The following is a 21,471-nucleotide window of genomic DNA, read 5'->3' on the forward strand; positions in this document are numbered from 1 at the left end:
ATTTTATGGTGATTATGATGGGCAACACGTTCAGCCAGGGTAGGTGAACATTACTTCACTGAGTGCAGGAGGACTGTGGCACCAGAGCACCAACAGAGAAAATTTTAAAACTCGTGAATCAAATGTTGAGGGAGGGGGAACAGGGAAAAGTGTGTGGGAGTAGTGGAGCAATGCTAGTGCCAGCTTTGCAGATTTATTACTACAATATCATCACGGTCAACATAATTAAACCTCCCACTATAGGTCTCCTTGTCTGGTGCATTACAACTGATATCACTCCCACCACTGACAGCATATTTTCTTGACACAAAACAGCTTTCCATACACCTGCTAGCTCTAGGGTATGGAAATGCAACTTCTCAAAAAGGTTTTATTGGAAAATTATGGAGTATGATTTGGACTTTTAGAGCTTTTTCCTATTTCTCTTCTGTCCTACACTTTCTTTTAATATTACATATATTAGTCTTTGTGACAGGGGGAATGGACCAAAGCACTTTCTATTAAATCCTGAATGAAATTCTTCTTCATTTAGAAACAGAAGATGATAGCCTAGACATGAAGAGCTTGAAGTCAACATTAAATTAAGTTCCTCAGTTTCACCTAATTAAAAATATCTCTGTGTTCTGCCTTGAAAAGAAAAACAACAAACAAAATCACCACCAACAACAAAAATCAACCCACCAACCAAAAAAAAAAAAAAAGCCCTGGAGATTCCCGCATATTGCCATATTTACAGTACGGTGTCTCTTCCACAGGTAAATTCTCACGGAAGTTAAAGATAGTCGTCTTACCAAAACATTTTTTTGTTGTCTTAAAATAGGGAGTGAACAATTGCTTTCCTGTACACATTTAATGACCGGTTCTTGTTTTCAACCGTAGGCTCAGATATTTTGAAGTGCTGTGCCCTGTGGTTCACACATTTGATTGGTAACTACTCCATTTCAAATCTTCCTTAAAACCTGTACCATATGCTTTTGAAAACCAAAATTCTTTCTATTAATTGAATACATGATGCCTGTTTTTAAACACTGCCTCAGGTACATCTTGACTTTTACAGTTAAACAACAACAACAACAAAGAAAATAGAAAATATATATTAAAAATCAAAGGTATCTTAAAAAACAACAACAAAAACCGCCATCACTACCAAAAAACAACCGCCCCACCCTGTCTCGAACTATTTAGTAGCAGGAAAATGTTTTGCTACTGAAGAAGACCTACTCTAAATTTTTGACTGAACTCGGTGCATGTCCTTTGACTTTAGTTCTGTATTTTAAAAGAAGATTCAGTAGATAAGAAACGATGCTTTGGGGTATGGCCTTTGATTCCACAGTCATCAAACCACAGTCACATAAGCAGTAGGAAGAAACAAAGAAATGAACTTTGACCGGTCTTCGGAGGATGCACTGTCTGATTTGCTTCATTAATGGAGACACTAAAACTGAAGCTTAATATGAAATACCATGAGTAATAAGCATGAAATTTGTGCACTGCAGTACAAATCTGTTCCCCAAATATTCTCATTTCAAGGGAGGATTCATCTGGCACGATGCCTGGACTGCTGGCCACAGCCTGCCTGGCTGCCTTGCCCTGTGCCTAGCCTCTTTAGCATCTGGTGCTGCTCCCAGGCAATGCACTCAGTTCCTGCTCTCACAGCTTTTTTTTTTTTTTCTTGGAAAAATATGTTTCTAAATATAGTTTAGGGACATCAAGCCCATTGTTGAATTACAAACAAGTTCCTGCTACCAAACAGAAGCAGTCTGTGCATACATTTCCACATACATTTTCTGTGTGAGGAATTGCAGTGTTCTGAGGCATACAACTGAATCTATTGTGCAACTGATGCTTTGAATTTAGGAGTAATTTGTCATTGTTTAAAGTCTTCTAAATCTACTAATTCATTAAGCAAAACCAAAACACACTACTCTTCCCTTGAAAAATAAGTGCTTGCACATGCACACTGGGTTTGCCCTGATTTCATTAAACTGGATTAAATTCTGTATGATAACAAGGATTTACTTCCAGAAACATCATCTTCTCCCTCTGCTATAAACAGGAGGGTGTGTGCAGTGAATTCATTAGCTAAACATGGGAAAGGAAAGAAAAAAAAAAAAAACAGAAAAAAAAAGGATTTTTTTTTTTATTATGTATTTATCCTAGAAACATCAGACAGACTAGAAAAAGCTTCACACTTAATGTCATCTTTTCATGTGAAAGGGAGGGACAATTAAAAATCTCTATATTCCTGGCTTTCAACATGGGAACAGGCAGAACAAAAGGCCTGATTCCAAACCCTGCATCTTTGGGCCTGAAGAGGAAACATATCTACATTTCCACTGGCTTTTCCTCTTCTGTCTCCTTGACAGGAGACAAATATAGAAGACACAGGAAAGACAACTGTTTTGGTCCCTGTTCATTTGCATTCCACCTGCAGTAGAAAAGGGGATAAGGTTGTTTTAAAGTCATTGTCCAAAAAACAACCTGACACTCCATTTCTGAGCCTTCAGATTTACCAGCCTCCAAAACAGTAAACTTACATTGGCATCAACTTTAATTCATATAGCAGCTCTGGGTGTTTAAAATGTTCTCTGAAGTCAGCAGCCTGAAATTCAACCATATATGCTAAGCACGAAGAGCCTGGAAAAATAAAGCTTTTTCTAATTTAATGATCTCTGTATCGAGGTGAAAAATTACATGCTCACCTTAAGTCCTCAGTGTAAATCCAAGGCATGAAATTATTTGCAATTGCATGCCTTGCACATTATTCCTTTCCAATACATGTAGCAAATTTAACGTAGGTTGTGCTGGAGTGTGGCAGGAGGGGGTTGCCCTGTGATACTCAGCAGTCCCTTCCAGCTGCATCTGCTAATAGCACAATCCTATCCAGCACTGCTGAAATCAGGAATTTTGCCACTGACTTGAAAGGCAGCAGAATTTAAAATTACAATGCATACTGCTTATTTTCTTCCCCTTGACAACATGGCCAGTGCATTGTGGGTAGGAAGCCGAGTTTCCCAATACTGGTACATAATTTGATCTCTTGACAATAATTCACATGCAGCTAAATGGTGCCTGCATAACATTTTGTGCCTCAGTGGTTAAAGCATATCATTTGCAACCACAAAAGCAAACCATAGACCAACTCAGAAGTAAAATAATCATTAGGTGGGGAAATGATGGAAGTGCACCAGGCCTGAAATGCAGACTGGCATGTGAGTATCCAAGGACAGTAAAGTCTTCTTACTGATCATTTTGAACACAGATAAAATAAGTATTGAAGTACAGAAATTGGTCCAGTCCCTATTAAATACCAAATCGCAAGGAGATACCTGAACACACACACAAAAAACTATTATTAATAAAGACTTCATATGGTAAGAGTCATTGAACTCTGCAAGTTAAGTGACTTGTCTTGTGCGGTTTTTAGGATGCCAGTTCCTATTTGGCTGTTTTATATTAAGTGAACCGTCTGTTTCCCTTTGCTCTTTTCTAGTATCTAAGACTCCACAAGCCTCCCATTCTGAAGCAAAAATCACTTTGAGTTGGAATTTTTCAGGTCTTATGGAAATACACAGCAGAGAAAGGACGTGGCCCCATCCCTCATCCCTCTGCAGTGCTGACATTTGTGGTCAGCATGGATGAAGCATCTTTTCTTTCCCATCCTCCAGAGCAAATTATGCTCCATGAAACCCAAGAGGAAGAGCACCCTACTCCACCTCTTAAAAGGATGTATAGCTGACGTGCTCTTCCTGCATACTGAAGAGCTGTGGCAAGGACTCAGTCTCCCTGAAACAAGACCACTTCCTCATGCTTGCTGAATTCATGGCTTTCTGTCATATAAGTGCTGCCTCAAAGGGCATTCTCCAGCTCTCCACTAGGAGACATTTCTGCATAACTCCCTTTTCTGTAACCAGTATTGTCCAAATTTGCCCTGGATATGAAAACAGACAACAAAAATAACAGAATAAAGAGAGCATTTAAGAGTCCTACTATTTGTTTCTTCCTTCCCCTTACGAGCTACAGTATTCATTGATCAGGAAGGAAAACAACACACAGTGACACAAATGTATATCCTTCTTCCTTCTTTCCTGCTGTCTGAATTGTAATACAGGAAATAACTGCTCAGCATCAAGATTTAAAAGCCGTGAATTAGTGGCACAGCTGAAACAGAAATTCTGTCCTCAAATATAAAGGTTTAAAGGTCTTTTTTCCCCTCACTGCCAAAAACCAGATAGAGTAATCCTGAAATGGAGGTCCATGCCCTCCCTGCAATTCAGATTTTTAATTAGTTTCTTCCAAAACAGTTTTACAACTACCTGCAATTTGTCTACCAATAATTTCCTTCCCTCTTAATAGAGACACAAACTATTCCTGGTCTGCAACAGCCAGGCTTTTTTGTTGTTGTTAATAAAACCGTGCTTGAAGAGTCTTTTGTTAGGTCAACCCCCTTGTTACATACAGAGAAACAACACCGGAAAATGTATGGAGGCAGATCGTTAACATCTCCTTACAAACCTCAGTTTCTTTAAAAATGAACATTTAGGAATTAGATATAAATGGAAGGAAACACAGTAGCTGTGATCTCCAAGTGGCAGTATGCGTGTGCATTTATAAATACTCAGATGTATTGTATTAGCACAGAACCTGCATCCAGTCTGCAACTGGCACTTGTATCAAGCTGCTCTATTCAGGTTGCTGCTATGACAACTATCCAGAGGCAAATGTCAGGTCAGCTCCCAGCATATGTGTCTAGGCCATAATTGCATTGTCAGAAACCTAATAGCCACCTACTCTTACTCCTCTAACAGATAAAAGCAACGTTGTTAAAATTACTAAATGTTGCAATAGTCTTAACCCCTTATTCATATGTTACTAAAGCATTGAAACGTTTAGATTTGCCTTCCTTTTGTCCCCCAAACTAGAACAGGGGAGAAGAATGTGTTTAAAGGGCCTATTTGCAAATTTATGCTCATTTACATTTCAGTGTAAACCTGGGATCGTTACACTTTCTCTTCCTTGAGGACTAGGTATTATCTTTTGCTCCACCATGACCATTATAGATTATTGATATTTAATTTGCCTGACTATAAATCACAGTGGGGGGATCATAGCTGCCACCTTGCTGAGAAGTTTCTTCAAAACATATTCAATGTTTATCATGTTATCAGCTAAGTTCTAAAGAATTGCTTCATAACATCATAGTGCATCACAGTGACTTGCTCTTATCAACTTGAAAAGCTCAAATAATCAAAGATTCTTTTACTGAGTTTACCTTTTATAATTAAACAGGTAGCTTTCATAGGGCTCAGAAATATCACCTCACATTTATTCTAATCTTACTTATCCTAATTTTAAATATCTCTTAACATATATATATATATATATAATGTTTATATTGAGGGAACTTTTTGAGATACCTCATAGGGAAGGAAATAATGAAAGAGGAGATAAAGATGAAGAAAGTAATATTGCAAAGTTGTCTTGCAGCTATCTCCAAATATCGTCTGATATGAAGAATTAAAGTCTGCATATAACTGGTTTGTTCAGTGGAAGGGAAATTGTTTCCCATGTGCACATGGGGATGTACACATAGCTTAATAGCCTCATTGTATTACCTCTCATTTGCCTTGTAGGTAGTGATAAAGAATTGTTAAATTAAATCAAACTAAACCACTTGTGTGTTTTACAAGTAAAGTATTATTCCATTTGCTCTGTGCAGCAAAGGTATGAGGACATCACCTTTCATAGCCTATAAAGTTGTCTGACTTGTTATTTTCAGCTAGTGTCTGGAATGAAAGGAAACCATACTCTTTACATTTAGCTTTTTAAAAATTAAAATGCAGTAATTTTTTTCTTATCATGTATGTTCTATAAAGTAATGACTGTCAAGCATTCTGTGGAGAGCCTACTATTTCAAAAAGCACAAGCTTCAGCTGAGAAATGCCTTTGTTAGGATGGGAGATACGTAAGATAACTTTCATTTTCCTCTGAGCTTAAACTCTCTTTCATCTCAACTTGTAATTTGCTACGTAACTATAAAAGAATCATGCATTGCATATCCTATTACTTAGGGTGTAAGGATAGAAGAAGTGTGTGTAGCTCACTCCTTTAGATATCCAAAAAACTCTGCATGCTATGGTAACCTTTCCATGACATTATTCACTGAAATGGAGGTCAAAACTGCTAGAATAACATGGACTCTCCTCTTTGAGGAAAGAACCCAGTCCATTGGTTTTGCAGTCAAATGAGACCACTATTCTACCTACAAGTATAATAATGAATTCTTAAGGGTCCACATTCCTAACTAGTACAAATCACCAATGAAGCTACATCAATTTTCTAAATGATCTGGCTATCTATCTATAAAGTCTACAAAAAGGCTCATACACTTCTAGAGACATAATATTATATGATTCAGTTGTTCTACTTTCTGCTATTTATCTTCCCTCCTTTCTCCCAGATGCTCAAATTTTGTCTTGATCCCCCAAACCTTATTTCAGTTAGAAGGAAAATGCTCATTCATAAATTTTGCATCATGACAGCATGTGAAAAGAATCAGTGCTAAGGGACAAAACAATGAAACATAAGGCACTTGTAATAAAAAATAAAAACAAAAACACCAACCAATCACTCGTGTCTCATAAAAGTAAAGACATTTTCTTCCTTGTATTGTTCTACTTGCTTTTCCAAAGGAGGATTTCAACTTCTCATCATCCCTAGGAAAATTAAAAGTGCAGGTGCTTCTCACATGCACATGTTAATGTTCATAAACTCTTATTTGCTCGTAGATCTTCCCTTAAAGAATTTCCCTTGGTCTTTTTAATTTCAGAAAGAATGGTAACAGGGCTAATCCACCTGCACTTTTTTTTTTTTCCACAGGGTATCTGAACTGTGTTTACATGGCAAAGGCTTAGTAGCAGGGTGCTGAAGAAGTGGCCTCTGTGACCAGAGCCATGCAGTTGCCCCATGACAGATCAGAGCCAGCTCCAGCCGGCTCCAAAGGGACCCGACACTGGCCAGAGCTGAGCCAGGGAGCTACGCTGGGTGGGCCTCTGGGATTTAAGAAAGGGAAAAAAAAATGCTGTGCAACAGCAGCTGGGAGAGAGAGGGGTGAGAGCCAGCCCTGCAGAACCCAGAAGATGCTCCAGGCACACAGCAGCAGTTCCCCTGAGGCCTGTGGAGAGGCCCCTGGTGTAGCAGGCTGTCCCCCTGCAGCACATGGGTCCCACATGGAGCAGATCTCCACGCTGCAGCCCGTGGAGGAGCCCCCGGTGGAGCAGGTGGATGTGGCCTGGAGGAGGCTGCGGCCCATGGAGAGCCCCCGCAGGAGCAGGCCCCGGGCCGGAGCTGCAGCCCGTGGAGAGGAGCTCACGCAGGAGCAGGGGATCTTGGGGGAGCTGCCACCCGTGGGGGACCCGTGCTGGAGCAGTTTGCTCCTGGGGGATGGACCCCGTGGTACGGAGCCATGTGGGAGCAGTTCTTGAAGAGCTGCTGCCTGTGGGCAGCCCCCGCAGGCTCAGTTCGGGAAGGACGGCATCCCGTGGGAGGGACCCCACGTGGAGCAGGGACAGAGAGTGACTGTGAAGGAGCAGAGGAGATGAAGTGTCAGGGACTGACCACAGCCCCCATTCCCTGTTCTCCTGCGCTGCTCGGGGGGGAGGATGTAGAAGAGGGTGGATGGGGGAGGAGGGGTGGGGATGGTAGTTTTAGTTTGCTTTTAGTTTCTCACTGCTCTAAACTGTTAGAAATAGGTTTGATTTTATTAATCTCCCTGTGCTGAGTCTGTTTTGCCTGAGACTATAATTGTTGAGTGATCTCCCTGTCTTTATCTCAACACTTGGGCCCCTTCCATTGTATTTTCTCCCGCTTTCCCTTTGAGAAGGGCAATTAAGAGAGCAGTTGTGTCGGAGCTCAGCTGCCCAGCAAGGTAAAACCACCTTAGTACCCTAGCCCAGCGCTGCTGCACACTGTCTTATGATGAGGTTTTATAACAACTACATCATGGAAATAACTTTTCTGAAGAAGCAGAGACTGACAAAGGTTAAACTCTTAAAACAAAACTTTCATTTCTGTGTCATGAAACATAGCCACAGAGCTGAGGCCTCTGCAGCAGCAGCAGCACATAGAAGAGGCATCCCAATCTCAATTCACTGTCCAGGACAGCAATGTCAGGATGACTTTTTCCAGATTTTTCTGGAACCACTCTCCTTTTGCCCAACCAAGACAATATGGTTTGTAAAGTGAAGGATACAATAAAAGAAGTCATCCTCTTCATGATATGTAATGAATGTATGTAAAGGGAGGTCTGTACTTTACTTCTACTTAATTTATTTCAAGACTCCCTCGTTGATATTGTTCTAGAACCTTCACTGCAGACCAGAATCTTCACTTCAAAGCAACTGGTACATACTGAAAATTGCTAGAGTTGTAATGAGGATCTTGAAGGATTACCCCAAGGGAGCAACCCAAGACATCACTCAGAAGCACAAGAAACCGTAAGGACTCAGATAATGCGTCTTCTATTTCTGATTGAAGCATGTAACAAAAGGTCAATCCACTTATTGTTTCTACATTTTTGATCAATTGTGATTAAAAAAAAAAAAAAGAAAAAAGAGTCCTCAAAATTCAAGACTGGAGTTACTCTGTTTTAGAATCTGGACTCCACAGAGATGGTATGGAGAACAACACAAAAGCTCCCTGTTGCCTTCGCACCCTCATTCTTCATATGCACTGTGGAAAATCAACCAAACCCAGGCCAGTGTCTGTAGGCATTTCACATTTTGGCAGTAGTATGAGTAAATCTATACAAATTTCAATATATAAACCTATAAAATCTGTGCAATGGAATAACTTATTTTTAATATTAGGCAGAATTAAAAAGTGGAAGCAACAGAACTCTTCAGTCAGGTAACATATTTCAAATATATAACTTCCAGCACTTAAGCTACAGGCCAATCAACGGAGCTTGATTTCAAGATAATGAAAATGCACTGAAGCTGAAGAGATCACTTGAGTAATATCTAACACAGACAGCCAAAACACTATCGTCCAAGCTGGTAAACACATTTATATTCCTTACCTAGAAGTCTCAGAAACTGACAATGTTTTTACTCTTAGTTTCAAAAACTGTGGAAAGCTACTAATTTCCTTACAGACAAAATTACATTGTTTCCAATTATGAAATAAATGGTTGTTATGAAAAAAAATAATTTTGACAATAAGTAACTGATGCCAGTGAGACCAGCTTCTATAACTTATTTTCAAAATTGGATTTTTGCAGGCAGAATTTTAAGCCCTTAAAATTTTCCATTATTTTGACTTTTAAGCTGGTTATTTTTGCTGAGCAATAATTGAGGATTTTTTTTTAATCAAATCACTATTACTATAGGCAAAGCCATATTTGGTTTGGAAAGTCACATTATTTTACTGATGTACAGACTTGCCTTAGAGACCTACACACAGCATGCTCAGAACTTCCTGCTATGGTACCATGTTGTGCCAGGGAGAGGGGAAGAAACAGAGGAGAAGAAATAATAATAATAATAAGAAGAAAGAATAAGAGAAATAATAATAAAGAAAGAAAGGGATTTCAAGAAACTGATGAAGTTTTATCTTAATTTCAGGACTGGACATATGACTCATTGTGCTCATAACACAGAGACTCTAATCTAGCTCTAATCTAGTGTCTAGAGACTCTAATCTAGCACTGGCTAGGTGTCCCTGAGCTATCTGAGTGAGGCAAGGAACATGAAAGTGGGCTGACACCAACCACATTTGTCAGTGGAGGTGGCTCTATTCAGTGAGGACACTGCAGCTCTTTAAAACACATGCCACTCACTCCAGAGAACCTACAAGCCAGAGACAATATACCTGCGGCGGGCACTTTTCAGCAGCATAAATACATAGATATTTTCTGCATAGCTGCAGGCAGGGACAGAGAATTAGAGAACGAACAAGTGTGAAAACAAGAGAGTGAACACACAAGGCAGTGTGGCCAGGACCTTCTGATATTCATCCTGGTTTTTAAAGGATCTGACTGACTGAATTACTGAGTTTCCTTGAAAAGTCCTCCATACATATGCATTAGGTTTTCTATCTATATCTGTAAATGTACATATGCCATATTCTGAAAAATATATTTTAGAATATTATCCATAAAATATGTATGTATGTTTGTATATCTTCCGAAAGATGGTGATGAGGTTTCAAATTACATCTTGATCTAAGACAGATCTACCCCTCTAGAGGAAAAATAAAAGGCAATCCTTCACTCTGCTGCATGCAATAAAACATCTTTAATGCAACGCTTCCATTCATGTCTGAGGGGAAGTGCTGAATGAGTGCTCTCACCATATCCTCTTAACAATCTACTTTCCAGAACCATCAAATGTTTGTCCTCTGTTAGAAACTCTCTTGATAAAATTTATGAAGTGGTAATTTTCATTATCTACATCTTTTTTCCCCTTTTCTCCTCCCAAACTTCCACTGAAGGGTCCTTAAAGCCTGAGTCCACCCCATTTGTTTAATGCTCAATATTGAAAATTTACACTTACAAAGCAAAAGTAGAGCTATATTAAGAAGAAAAGTTTTGTGTTGGTATGGTTTGGTTTTTAAATTTGTTTTTGTTTTCAAAGCTATGGAACAGTTAAAAAAAAAAAAAAAGAAAAAAAAAGCAGGGTGAATTGAACCTTCTCGACCTTAGAATCATAGAATCATGGAATCATTAATGTTGGAAAAGACCTCCAAGATCATCTGGTCCAACCATCCCCCTACCATCGATGTCATCCACCACTAAACCATGTCCCTAAGTACCTCATCTACCCTTTCCTTAAACATCTCCAGGGATGGTGGTGAGTCCACCTCTTCCCTGGGCAACCTGTTCCAATGCCTGACTGCTCTTTCTGAGAAGAAATGTCTCCTAATTTCCAACATAAACCTCCCCTGGCACAACTTGAGGCCATTCCCTCTGGCTCTATCGTTAGTTATCTGCGAGAAGAGGCTGACCCCCAGCTCCCCAAACCTTCCTTTCAGGTAGTTGTAGAGAGCAATCAGGTCTCCCCTGAGCCTCCTCTTCTCCAGACTAAACAACCCCAATGCCCTCAGCCACTCTTCTTGAAGGCTTGTGTTCCAGGCCCTTCACCAGCTTCATAGCCCTTCTCTGGACATGCTCCAGGGCCTTGATGTCCTTCTTGTAGTGAGGGGCCTTAAATTGACCACAGTACTCGAGGTGAGGCCTCACCAGAGCAGAGTACCGGGGGACGATCACCTCCCTGGTCCTACTGGCTACACTATTCCTGATCCAAGCCAGGATGCCGTTGGCCTTCTTGGCCACCTGGGCACACTGCTGGCTTACGTTCAGGCAAGCATCAATCAGCACCCCCAGATCCTTTTCCTCTGCACAGCTTTCCAGCCACTCTGCCCAAGCCTGTAGCATTGCACGGTGTTGTTGTAACCAAAGTGCAGGAACTTGCTCTATTTAAGAAATAAATCATTGAAAAAGTTTCATTTGAGTTATATGTAAGAAAAGTGAATGAAATTTAAAATTAAATAAAAGATAAAAATAATAAAAGATGGATAGAGTCCTTTTACCCGTAATGGACTGCCCCTGGATACAGGTCTACCTCCCATCTCAGCATGAGAACTGAACACAGTAGTTTGTTTTAAATACCCCAGTCAGATATATTCTGGAATGCTTTGTTCTCAATCTACTTTGTTAATATTATGTACTTGGAATAAATAATTACATTTCAATGGAATTGGGGCTAGAACCAAGGTTTTCTACTTCTTTAATGACTGTCTTAACTACTCCCCCCTTTAGGGTAAGTTTCTTACTGTAGGTTTTATGGAGCTAGCTAACACATTCACATTTTTTTCCAGACAAAACTATTCAGCAAATTTATCCTGAATTCACAAATAGTTTTGCAAGTACCAAATCTACATCAACTGAGCTAATTTACTGTTTATTGAACCAAATAGCTGGGGCTATTTGCAACTGTCTCCACAATGTTCCTGGAACTCACTGACAAAAAGAGGAGGGAGCTGAAGGAAGCAGACTCCAATGCCTCTTCTTGGTAGGCAACTTTGCTACTTTAACATCACCTTTGAAAGAAAGATGATCAGTTTGAAGCCATGCTACTGACAAGTTTTGAATTCTGTACGTAAAAGTAAAGAAACACCTCACCCCTCAATGAAAATCATTACCAAATCCTTCAGTGATAGTAGCACCACAAATAAAAGTAAGAAAAATCCTATTAATATGCTTTCTGACTTCTGTCTACAGCTTTTTCAATGTGCTCGTTGCAACAGGTCTCTGACTCCTTGGAGAGTATTATGGGTTTCTTGTTTAAATCACTCAAAAATTCTGCTTTACCCTGTCTGCACTAAGGAGCCACTATTTTTGTAATTACTGAGGTCAGGTTAGTCTCCAGACAGTGCAATGAAAGTAACTGCTGTTTGGACAAGTCTTTTCTTAGTCTCCTTGGCTAAGGCAAGCACGTTGAGTTTGTAGTTTTCTTTTTTAATTGTTACTTGACAAATCAGAGAAAAATTGACTGCATGTAAAACCTGCACAACCTGAATGAATACTAAGCCATACTTAACATTACAATGCTTTGACATGTTATTTTTAAATCTTAATGCAAATGTACAGCATTGATGAAAATATTTTTTAAAAAGTATAAAAGCAGAAAAAATATAGCAGTATTCCCTCTCAGATCCTAATTAACAATAATCCAAGTATGGTATTAAGTATCCTTTCTTTAGTTAGGGAAAGACCTGAAAGAAGTCAATGGACTATGTATAAAAAGAAAATGTTCTTTTAAACACTGCATTCCACAAAAAAAAAAAAAAAAAAAAAGTTCATCTACCATGACTGAGGCATATCTCAGGAACAACTGGGATATTACTAGAATTGGGCTTTGTGATAATCACAAAGGGAAGTAAAGCGTAAATGTTTTTTGCAATAAAAATGTTAAACATTGACTGTATCCTCAGAGTAACTAAATAATCAAAGTGTAAAATGAGCTACCAGTTTGGCTTTAAAATAATGAAAGAAAACATGTGATTCTTAGCAATTTAAAAACAATGAAATCCTAACACACAATGTAACAGGTGCACAATTACATAAAAAAAAAAATAAATATTTATACGAGGTTAAAAAATCTCACTAGTAAGTCACTTGACAGCATTTATGTATATATATATCTATATCATAATAACTTTTCTTTTTTAGGCAAATAGGTATTTTCAGAAACATATACAGTTTCACCTTACGTTTACAAATACATACAAATATTTGAAAGACATTATGTGCACAGCTAAACATTCTGACTCATGTATACATGCACATTTTCTGATATCTATGTAACATATATACTGCATGTTCTGTTACCTGTAAGACTAGTAGGCAGATTGCACACTATGTCCTCAAAATCTATAACCATTAAAAAGCAAATATGTAGCATTATCCAGCTGGACTTTATAAATACACTAGACACCCTCATACATCTTATGTAAATATATGTAGACAAAGACATGCTGGCGTATCATTTAAAGAACTACAGCTTTTGTATTTTCATTACCCTTGCTCGCAAGAAATGTATAAGGGATTGCACCACCTTTCTGCATGGTATCCAATGTAAATGAGTCCAGTGCATTTATAAATATGGATGTGGAAGACCCCCAAGCAAAACAGTACCTGTTGTCTATCCAACCGCATCCTTTTTGCAGCATTTCTGCTTTCACTCTCACAGGCGGAAGCCAGGATACTCTCTGCAACTGCTGAAGTAAGGTGTGAGGGAATAGGTCGTGACTATGAAAGAAAAAAGAAACAGAAATTATTTCTAGCATAATCCACAATATCCTTATCAAAGCACACAAATACCATCACCTAGGCAGGAAAGTCTGCTCATTGAAATGTAGCTTATAGCAACAAAACAGGGAAATGGAACTTGTAAAGATGAAAAATGAAACTAGTTAGATGTTAAATCTGCAGCTGATCCGCGGATCCATGAGAAGCCCTTTCCCCCCACAGCTCTATTGTCCAGTGTGTTTAGTCTGGCTCATTACGCTGTACTTTGAACAGACAGTGGCATATTCTCTGCGTTCCAGCAGCACCCTGGCCGTCTGATTCTTGTTAAGAAAACTGAGAGGCTTTTTATCCCGTACAGCATGTGACAGAGATGACTATTGGTTTTTTATAGTCATAAAAAACAAACCAAAACAAAACAAAACAAAAAAAAAAAAAAAAAACGAGTGATAGGACTGAAACATCACTCACAACATAACAGATTGTCAGAACATTTCAGAGGAGTCTCAATCTGTAGTATATGAACATTTGCATTTCTTGCTGCAAAATGACTGATGTGATTAAAATGACTTTTAAAAAATCTGTTTTTCTCTTGATAATGCCAGCCTTCCAACAATGTAGATATTCTGAGGTTCAGCTAGATATGGTTCATTTTTCCCATACAAAACCTTTCATTACGAATTTCACAGCATTTACATGCTTTTGGTTAAAGGTGCAACGAATCACAAAAACAAAGCAAAATAAAAAGAATGATATTTTATATATAATATGATATATTTTTTGATCTGCTGTCAGTTATGAATTCCAATATGATCTTCCCCGCCCATTCATTGAGAAGACTATTTACACATCTTTTTTCCTAATTACATACCAAACAATCTGGGAGATGAAGTTCACAATATAAAACTAGTCTTATTCTTTAGGATAAAAAGATATATTAGAACTATCCAGAAAATAAAGAAAATCAGAACAACATCACAGATACAGTTATGTACACATATAATAGCGCACTCCAGAGACTGCAATTTATTAGACCACGTTCTGAACTTCCGTATATTTTCAAAGCTTCATTGACTCAAAAGAACTGCGTGACTTTACAGCTACTGAGGAACTGGCCATATGTGGAGTTTTTTTTTTTTCTTCTGTTGTTTTGTTTTTGACTGGGTGGGGCTGTGTGTGTGTGTGTGTGGTTATTTAGTATTTGTTTATTTGATTTTCTTTTCTTGTTCCCCAAAACATAGTTGTGAACCTGCTGAGAAATGTCATTGAGTTTTGGAAGCAGATTTTGAACTATTCTGTTCAGCTCTTATACAACCTTAGAACAGATTCATTATACTGGCTCAACTGATTTTATGATTTTCATAATATTCCAGAAACTGTTAGGAGACCATTACTAATACTACATTTTTACCTTTAAAAATTAAAATCCATTTATGGACTTTGAATGTCCTCTGCAGAATGGCAATTGATTATCTCGTGCTGTACCTTCTCTAATGCATGGGACAGCAGTCTGGGACCAGAGGCTGAACTAGCTTTTAGAAATAGACATGGATTTATGGTCTCCATCTCTAGTGCTCTTGGCTTAATTCTCCCCACTCATACAAAACAAGCTCTCTAGCATCAGCAACAGCTGTGTAAGAAAGACAGTCACCAGCAATACTGCAATAAAACATGACATTTGGATTGATTTGACAGAACAAAACCTATTGAACTTGTTTACAGTTCGCACAGCAATGCATTTCCACGCACTTTTGAAAATAAATCATTCAAAAGGTGAAGGACACAGATGTTAAACCCTGGTGTCATTACAAAAGTTAACATTACAGTACATGCAGACACCTTTCTCAGATCTCCAGAGGAGGGAGTAAGCCTTTTAGGGAGGCTTTCACTGACAAAATTATTTTACTTCCCTAGAATGGTGATGTTCTGGTGATGATGATCTGAATATGTTATTGCATCACTTAGCCACGCTAGATTCCTCTCTACATTTGGTGGCCAAGCATCACTATAAATGCCACCATTTTATATATGTTTCAGGTACATCAACTATGTTAGCTGCATGGAAGTCTCAGTGTGTTCCTCTAACAGTGGCCACACAACGATGGTCCAGAAAAATGGTGAGTAAACACCTGGCTGATTTCTCCAGCTACAGTTACAGCTCAGAGCTACAACCATACATACATACCAGACACATAGAAGGCATGGTATGGGCCCAGAAAATAATGTAATGACAAAAAGGTAAAATGAACTCAATTCCCTAGATTATTTGCTTATGGGAGAGAATGAGTTTATTGAAGTGTTTATTAACATTAAAAATGAGTCACCATTATAACCAAACACTCGTTTCTCTCAAAAAGACTGTAGCGGTTATGTTCGCCATTGAAACATTGAACTCAAAAAATAATACCTGCAAAAATGAATTAAACTCTAAGTAATGGAGTATACTCTTCTTGAAATATGTGTTAACCTGTAAATTCTCACACATCACTGCAGCCGGCTGTTGATATGTTCATGTCAAGAATTATCTAGAATGAACCCTAGGGAGAATGTAATGAATGCATGGTTGAGTCACCTGGGGATTAAAATACTGTAACAATGCACAGGAGGAAAATCATCTGATTAAGGTTCATGCTCTATCAACTCAGCTCAGGCAGAGCCCTAGTCTGGCATTGATTGAGAAGATGAACAGTCTTCTGTCACTAATAGTAGAGCTGTTAAAAAGAAGATTTTCTGGTCCATGAAATGCCATATCTGTGATACGTCAAAAAGATCAATTTTGAAAAGCCTTGCCTAAGAGGGAAAAAAACACTTTGAAATAATCTTTTTATTATTATTATTATGTATTTCTAAATAAATTGAAGTCACTGCCCCATCTTCTAAGCTCAAAGGCCCCTTCTGGCTTAGCTTAACTTCCTCATTTTCTATATTTCTGATTATTCATGACCCCTGTCATGACTACCAGCTATAAAGCCAACCCAGTCCCTGTGGGGTTCTGCACATTTCTAAACTCCCTATCCAAGGGTGAGACAGAAAAACCTAGGGAAATGTGACAAAAGCAACATCATTCAATTCTGCAGAAGGGAGCCTGCAGGTCTCAGGCAAACCAGTATTTTTTAGGCTGCCAGGGTTCTTTCTGCTGATAGCAGAGCTTTGGTTCCTGCATGTTTGAGAGTACATCAGGAAATGTGGGAGCCATGGAGTCCTTATTTCCAAGAGCTCACAGGCTCCACAAACAATCCCTGGATCCACAACCTGCCCCCTGGTCTAGCAGGAAACCAGGTTTCATTTTACTGGACAAATTCATATTTCTTAAAGGGAAGGGGAAAAAAATTACAAAAAATTCCTGACCAGCTCTAACTGGCAGAACATACCTACTGTTGCTTGATACATAACATTCACAGCCCCAGCCCCAGACTTGTATTTCTGTCACCTCACAGTGATGTAAATCAGGACATAGCTGTACTGGAACTACCCATGTGTAGAAAAAAAAAAAAATACCAACCAAGCCTCTAATCTTTAGTCTATCGTCAAAACAAACAACTCACATGGCAAAATTGGAAGGCAGGATATCATTTTTGTCATTTTCAAACAATGACAGATAGAAAAGAGGCAAGTGGCAATTTTATAGTAATTTTCAGGTGAGGAGATGAATAAAACTTGGATGGAATCTTAAAAAACATCTTAACACAGACCTTTGGAGAAGACTATATACTTTGGTCCATCACACAGCAGCAGTATACAAAACTCTTCTGTATTTGGAAATGAAACAATGCTTGTGTCTGCACTAAAACAGCAGCCACATTTTGAACACATAGTTCTTTGTTTTTGTACTTCTTTTCGGCTGGCACCCAACTCATGTTCAACCCCTAACACAATGTAGGTGAAGAGCATTTTAACAAAAGATGTAAGGAAAGTCTGCTAACTTTCATGTACATGTGGATGCCTCTGTTTCTAACACCTTTTGAAAAGACTGACATTCAGGAGCTGGTTGAAATTCCCTCAGTAACCCAAAGGAGATGACCAACCACCTCCAGTCCTCTCATATTTGAAACTGCCTTTCAAGGCAGTTTAAATCTGATTCTTGAGACCACCACAGAGCCTTAAGATAATGATGATGATGATGACGATAAAGAAACAAGCACACTTAACCACCATACTGGACGGGACATTCTGCATGGTTTTAAAATAAATAATTTTTGTGCAAATTAATATGAAAACTTCACACAATTAACCCCTTATGTCTTTCTGAAGAGAAAAAAAAACTATTGGCAAATATATTTTAGCAAATTTCTTCAAGAAAAACCAAATTAGCTGATTTTCCTTTGAAGTCAAATAACCATTGGTCTGCTTTCAAGAACATTAAAACTAATCAAAATATTTCAGAGGAGGTGGTGGTGGTGGTTAGATCTGGCTCTCAATAATTAAAGCTCTTACAACAAGCTTTCTGGAGTGATGGAGTAGTTCTGCAAACTTGTTGATTTTTTCCATACTTGAAATCAGGAATCTTTGGCAAAGATCCTCTAAAAAATAACTCTATTAATATAATCTGTGGTTCCCTAACATAACAGAGGCTAGTACTTTTAATATGCTGAAAAATACCCATTTTGCAGCACACATCAACTATATGCAATATCACCAGGTCTGCTGTTCGAAGTGATGTGCCTTTTCAGTAAAGTTATGGGAAACATAAAATGCCCTTTTTTCAATGTTCACATAATTTGTTTCTATATGGAATCTAAAAAAAAAAAATATTAAAAAAAGTTATTTTCTAATTTCAAATGTGCATTTGTAGTACATGTCTACCAATTACAGATATAATACAGGGACTATTTTCAGTCTAAACCACTAGGAGCAGTGTATTCACCAGAAAGACATTTCTAACCTGCTGTGTATGCTGTCCTGTGGTTACAAAACTGTTGCCTGTAAAGTTACTGCATTAGCATTTTCTGTTATGTCTAGTATTTCCTTCTAAATAAAAGCCAAACTTTTCATACAGGAGCTTGGTCTAGGTACTCTGACACACTTTACACAGGTCTGACTCGGTTCTGAAAAAAATCAGCTATCAATTATGTCAAATAATGGGCACACATGCACACCTGGTAAAACACAAAACTTTATATCCTGGCATTTGTGCATAAATACTCCCTTGTAGTTTAGGTCAGTTAACACCAGAATGGAGAGTCTTGGGGTATAAGACAGTTGCAAGCACGTAAACATGCAAGCTACTTTCTTTTGTTCATAGAGACTCTAACTAATATAAATGTGTGAATGAGAACATATTTTAACTATTACTCAAACATGAAAACAAATTTTCCAAAGCAATTGGCCATCCAAAGGTGAAGATGAATGCCTAAGATGTCTTGCTGGCAGTTACTGAGTTTTTCCAGAGGCACCCAAGCAGTCTGTGTTCCCCACACTGCAAAGCTCCCTACTGCTTTCCTGCATGTCAGATTTTCCTTATGCATCATAAACCAGCTCATTGCCAAAATGAAATATTATGCCACAAACCTTTCATAATAACGTATTAAGATCTAAGACAATGTGTGAAAATCCCTAACGTATATCTAATAACAGTATGCAATCCTTAATTAGCAGTTTTCACAGAAAATTTCCACAATACCTTCTAAGAAAGGGTATGGGTTACCTTCAATGAGATTTTTTTACTCAGTGTAATGCAGTTGTATGGCACAGAACCATCCTACACTGCACAGTTAAAAAGATTCTGAAAAAATTCTGCAGAGTATTTTTAAATTTACACAGTAAAGTTTGGTACTGCAGTCTGTTGGATGTAATTTTATAATTATTTAGAGAACTATGAAATATGAACAACCGGAGTGGCATTTTAACACTTGCAGCAACTGTTTCTGACTGGGTTTTGATGTATTTTGCTCAGTCTTGCAGCCTGCAGTGAAGCTGCGATAAATACTCAATTGTAACACCTTCTAAGGAATTTAAAGAAACAACTAGAAGTATTTTTTTCCTAAGAGGTAGAGGAGGCTTTTTGAAATGTTCAGTTATAATCATACCACATTTTTAAAGTTTTCAGCTTTAAAGCACATTTAATTGAAACATTGCATATTGCACATTGATTTGACAGCACCTAAATACCTAACATATATATAAACCAACATATCCATATTCCTGTGTTAAGGAATTCCCATACGTTAAGCAACTGATATTTTTCAGCCAACTACTTTTCTCTTGTTGCTGCCGCCCCTACATATGGAGCCAAGTCCTGGTCCACTTACTTAAGAAAGCATTTTCAGTTGGGCTACTGGAAATGTTAATTATTTTTTGTTAATAACAGAAATAAGATACATCTAACTTAATCTGCATAAAATCTGGGTATTTTCGTCCATACTAGTTATCTAGGCTCCTTTTTCATTTCTTTTAAAAGACAGGTATCTCCAGAAGTTGACTCTCAAGACAGCTGGGGTTAATCTCTCAGGCGAGTGTCATCTGTGGGTTTCACTGATTGCTGAGGGAGCCCTTCAACTAATTTTTCTAGCACCTTAACTCTTAGCTAGTAAACATAGGTGAGATTACCTCTATCCTAAATATGTATGGTATTTCAGAGTGAAAGAAAACCATAGAAATCATTGGGCTGAACTAACTCTGTCCGAGATAGGTTTGGATTCAATAGATTGAACTGGGCGCTCTCTAGCAGCGAACAGTTTGGTCATAAAATTCCAGAGGACCAGAAACAACTGAGTCTGATTTAACATTATTTCCTAATTCAAAACAGTGAACTGGATCACCTACTCAAACTACTGACAGAAGCCAGATCAAGTAACACTGTAGCAGGGGTCATAATATGTCAGAATCACAGTACAAGAGAAAACTGATATACTTAGTACTTTTTTTTTTCTTCCTGAATTCATTCTTTCAATCTTCAATTTCAGTAAGGCTGAACATTCTTTTTATCTCAGATTTTAATCTTTCCCTAAAATAGTTGTTGGGGAGAGGCAGTGGTGGTGGTGGTTCCTATTTCATAACTTACTGCAATTTTTCCGGAAAGAGAGTGAAACAAATGGCAAAGTTACATTCCTACCTTTTCCTCTCACAGAATGTATAATACCAATTAATATGAGGTTGCAAAGTATTTTTCACTTTTTAGTTTTCATCCTTTTTTTTTTTTCCGCATATCATACCTTTTTCCAAAGCTATCTTCTTCACATATACCAAAGTTACAGGAAACAGCGTAAATTCTTCTGCTAGCCATTCTGAAAATTGCTTATATTTGCATCAGTTACTAAAAAGCAAAAGTTATTTCAGATAATCTTAAAATGTAGTTCTGAAAAATTACTTCAGTATTCATTTAAAAGTTGTGGGGAGAGGGGAGGGGGAAGAGGATTATAAACTTTAAAGAAATTGTTTCTTGAAAATTTTCAGGATACGTGAGACCAAGTGCAAAAAGTCACAGTTTGCCAGAGAATAGTTTCCCCCTTTTTAAACAGCTTACTTGTCAAACTTGCATATGCTAACCACTGTTTCACAAGGGAGAAATGCTTAGAAAGCGAAGTGACAAATCAGGACAGTTTGGGATACAGTACAAATAACAATTCTGTTACTATTTTTAGATACTCATGCAACTGTTCTTGTGATAATTTTCTTAATGCTTCTCTGCTTAATCAATCAGGATTAGGTTTGCATACCTGGACCCA

The 21,471-nt window shown here is 38.1% G+C and overlaps 1 protein-coding gene across 1 annotated transcript in view; it reads right to left on the reverse strand.

Moving 5' to 3' along the window:
* NOL4 (nucleolar protein 4) overlaps positions 1 to 21,471 on the reverse strand; it is a 189,580-nt gene that overhangs the window by 25,471 nt on the left and 142,638 nt on the right. Inside the window, 1 exon segment of the mRNA XM_040550310.1 lies at positions 13,697 to 13,810. Coding sequence (XP_040406244.1) covers positions 13,697 to 13,810 — 114 coding nt within the window.

Source organism: Cygnus olor, chromosome 2 (assembly GCF_009769625.2).
Source record: "Cygnus olor isolate bCygOlo1 chromosome 2, bCygOlo1.pri.v2, whole genome shotgun sequence".
In the NCBI taxonomy this organism is placed as follows: Eukaryota; Metazoa; Chordata; class Aves; order Anseriformes; family Anatidae; genus Cygnus; species Cygnus olor.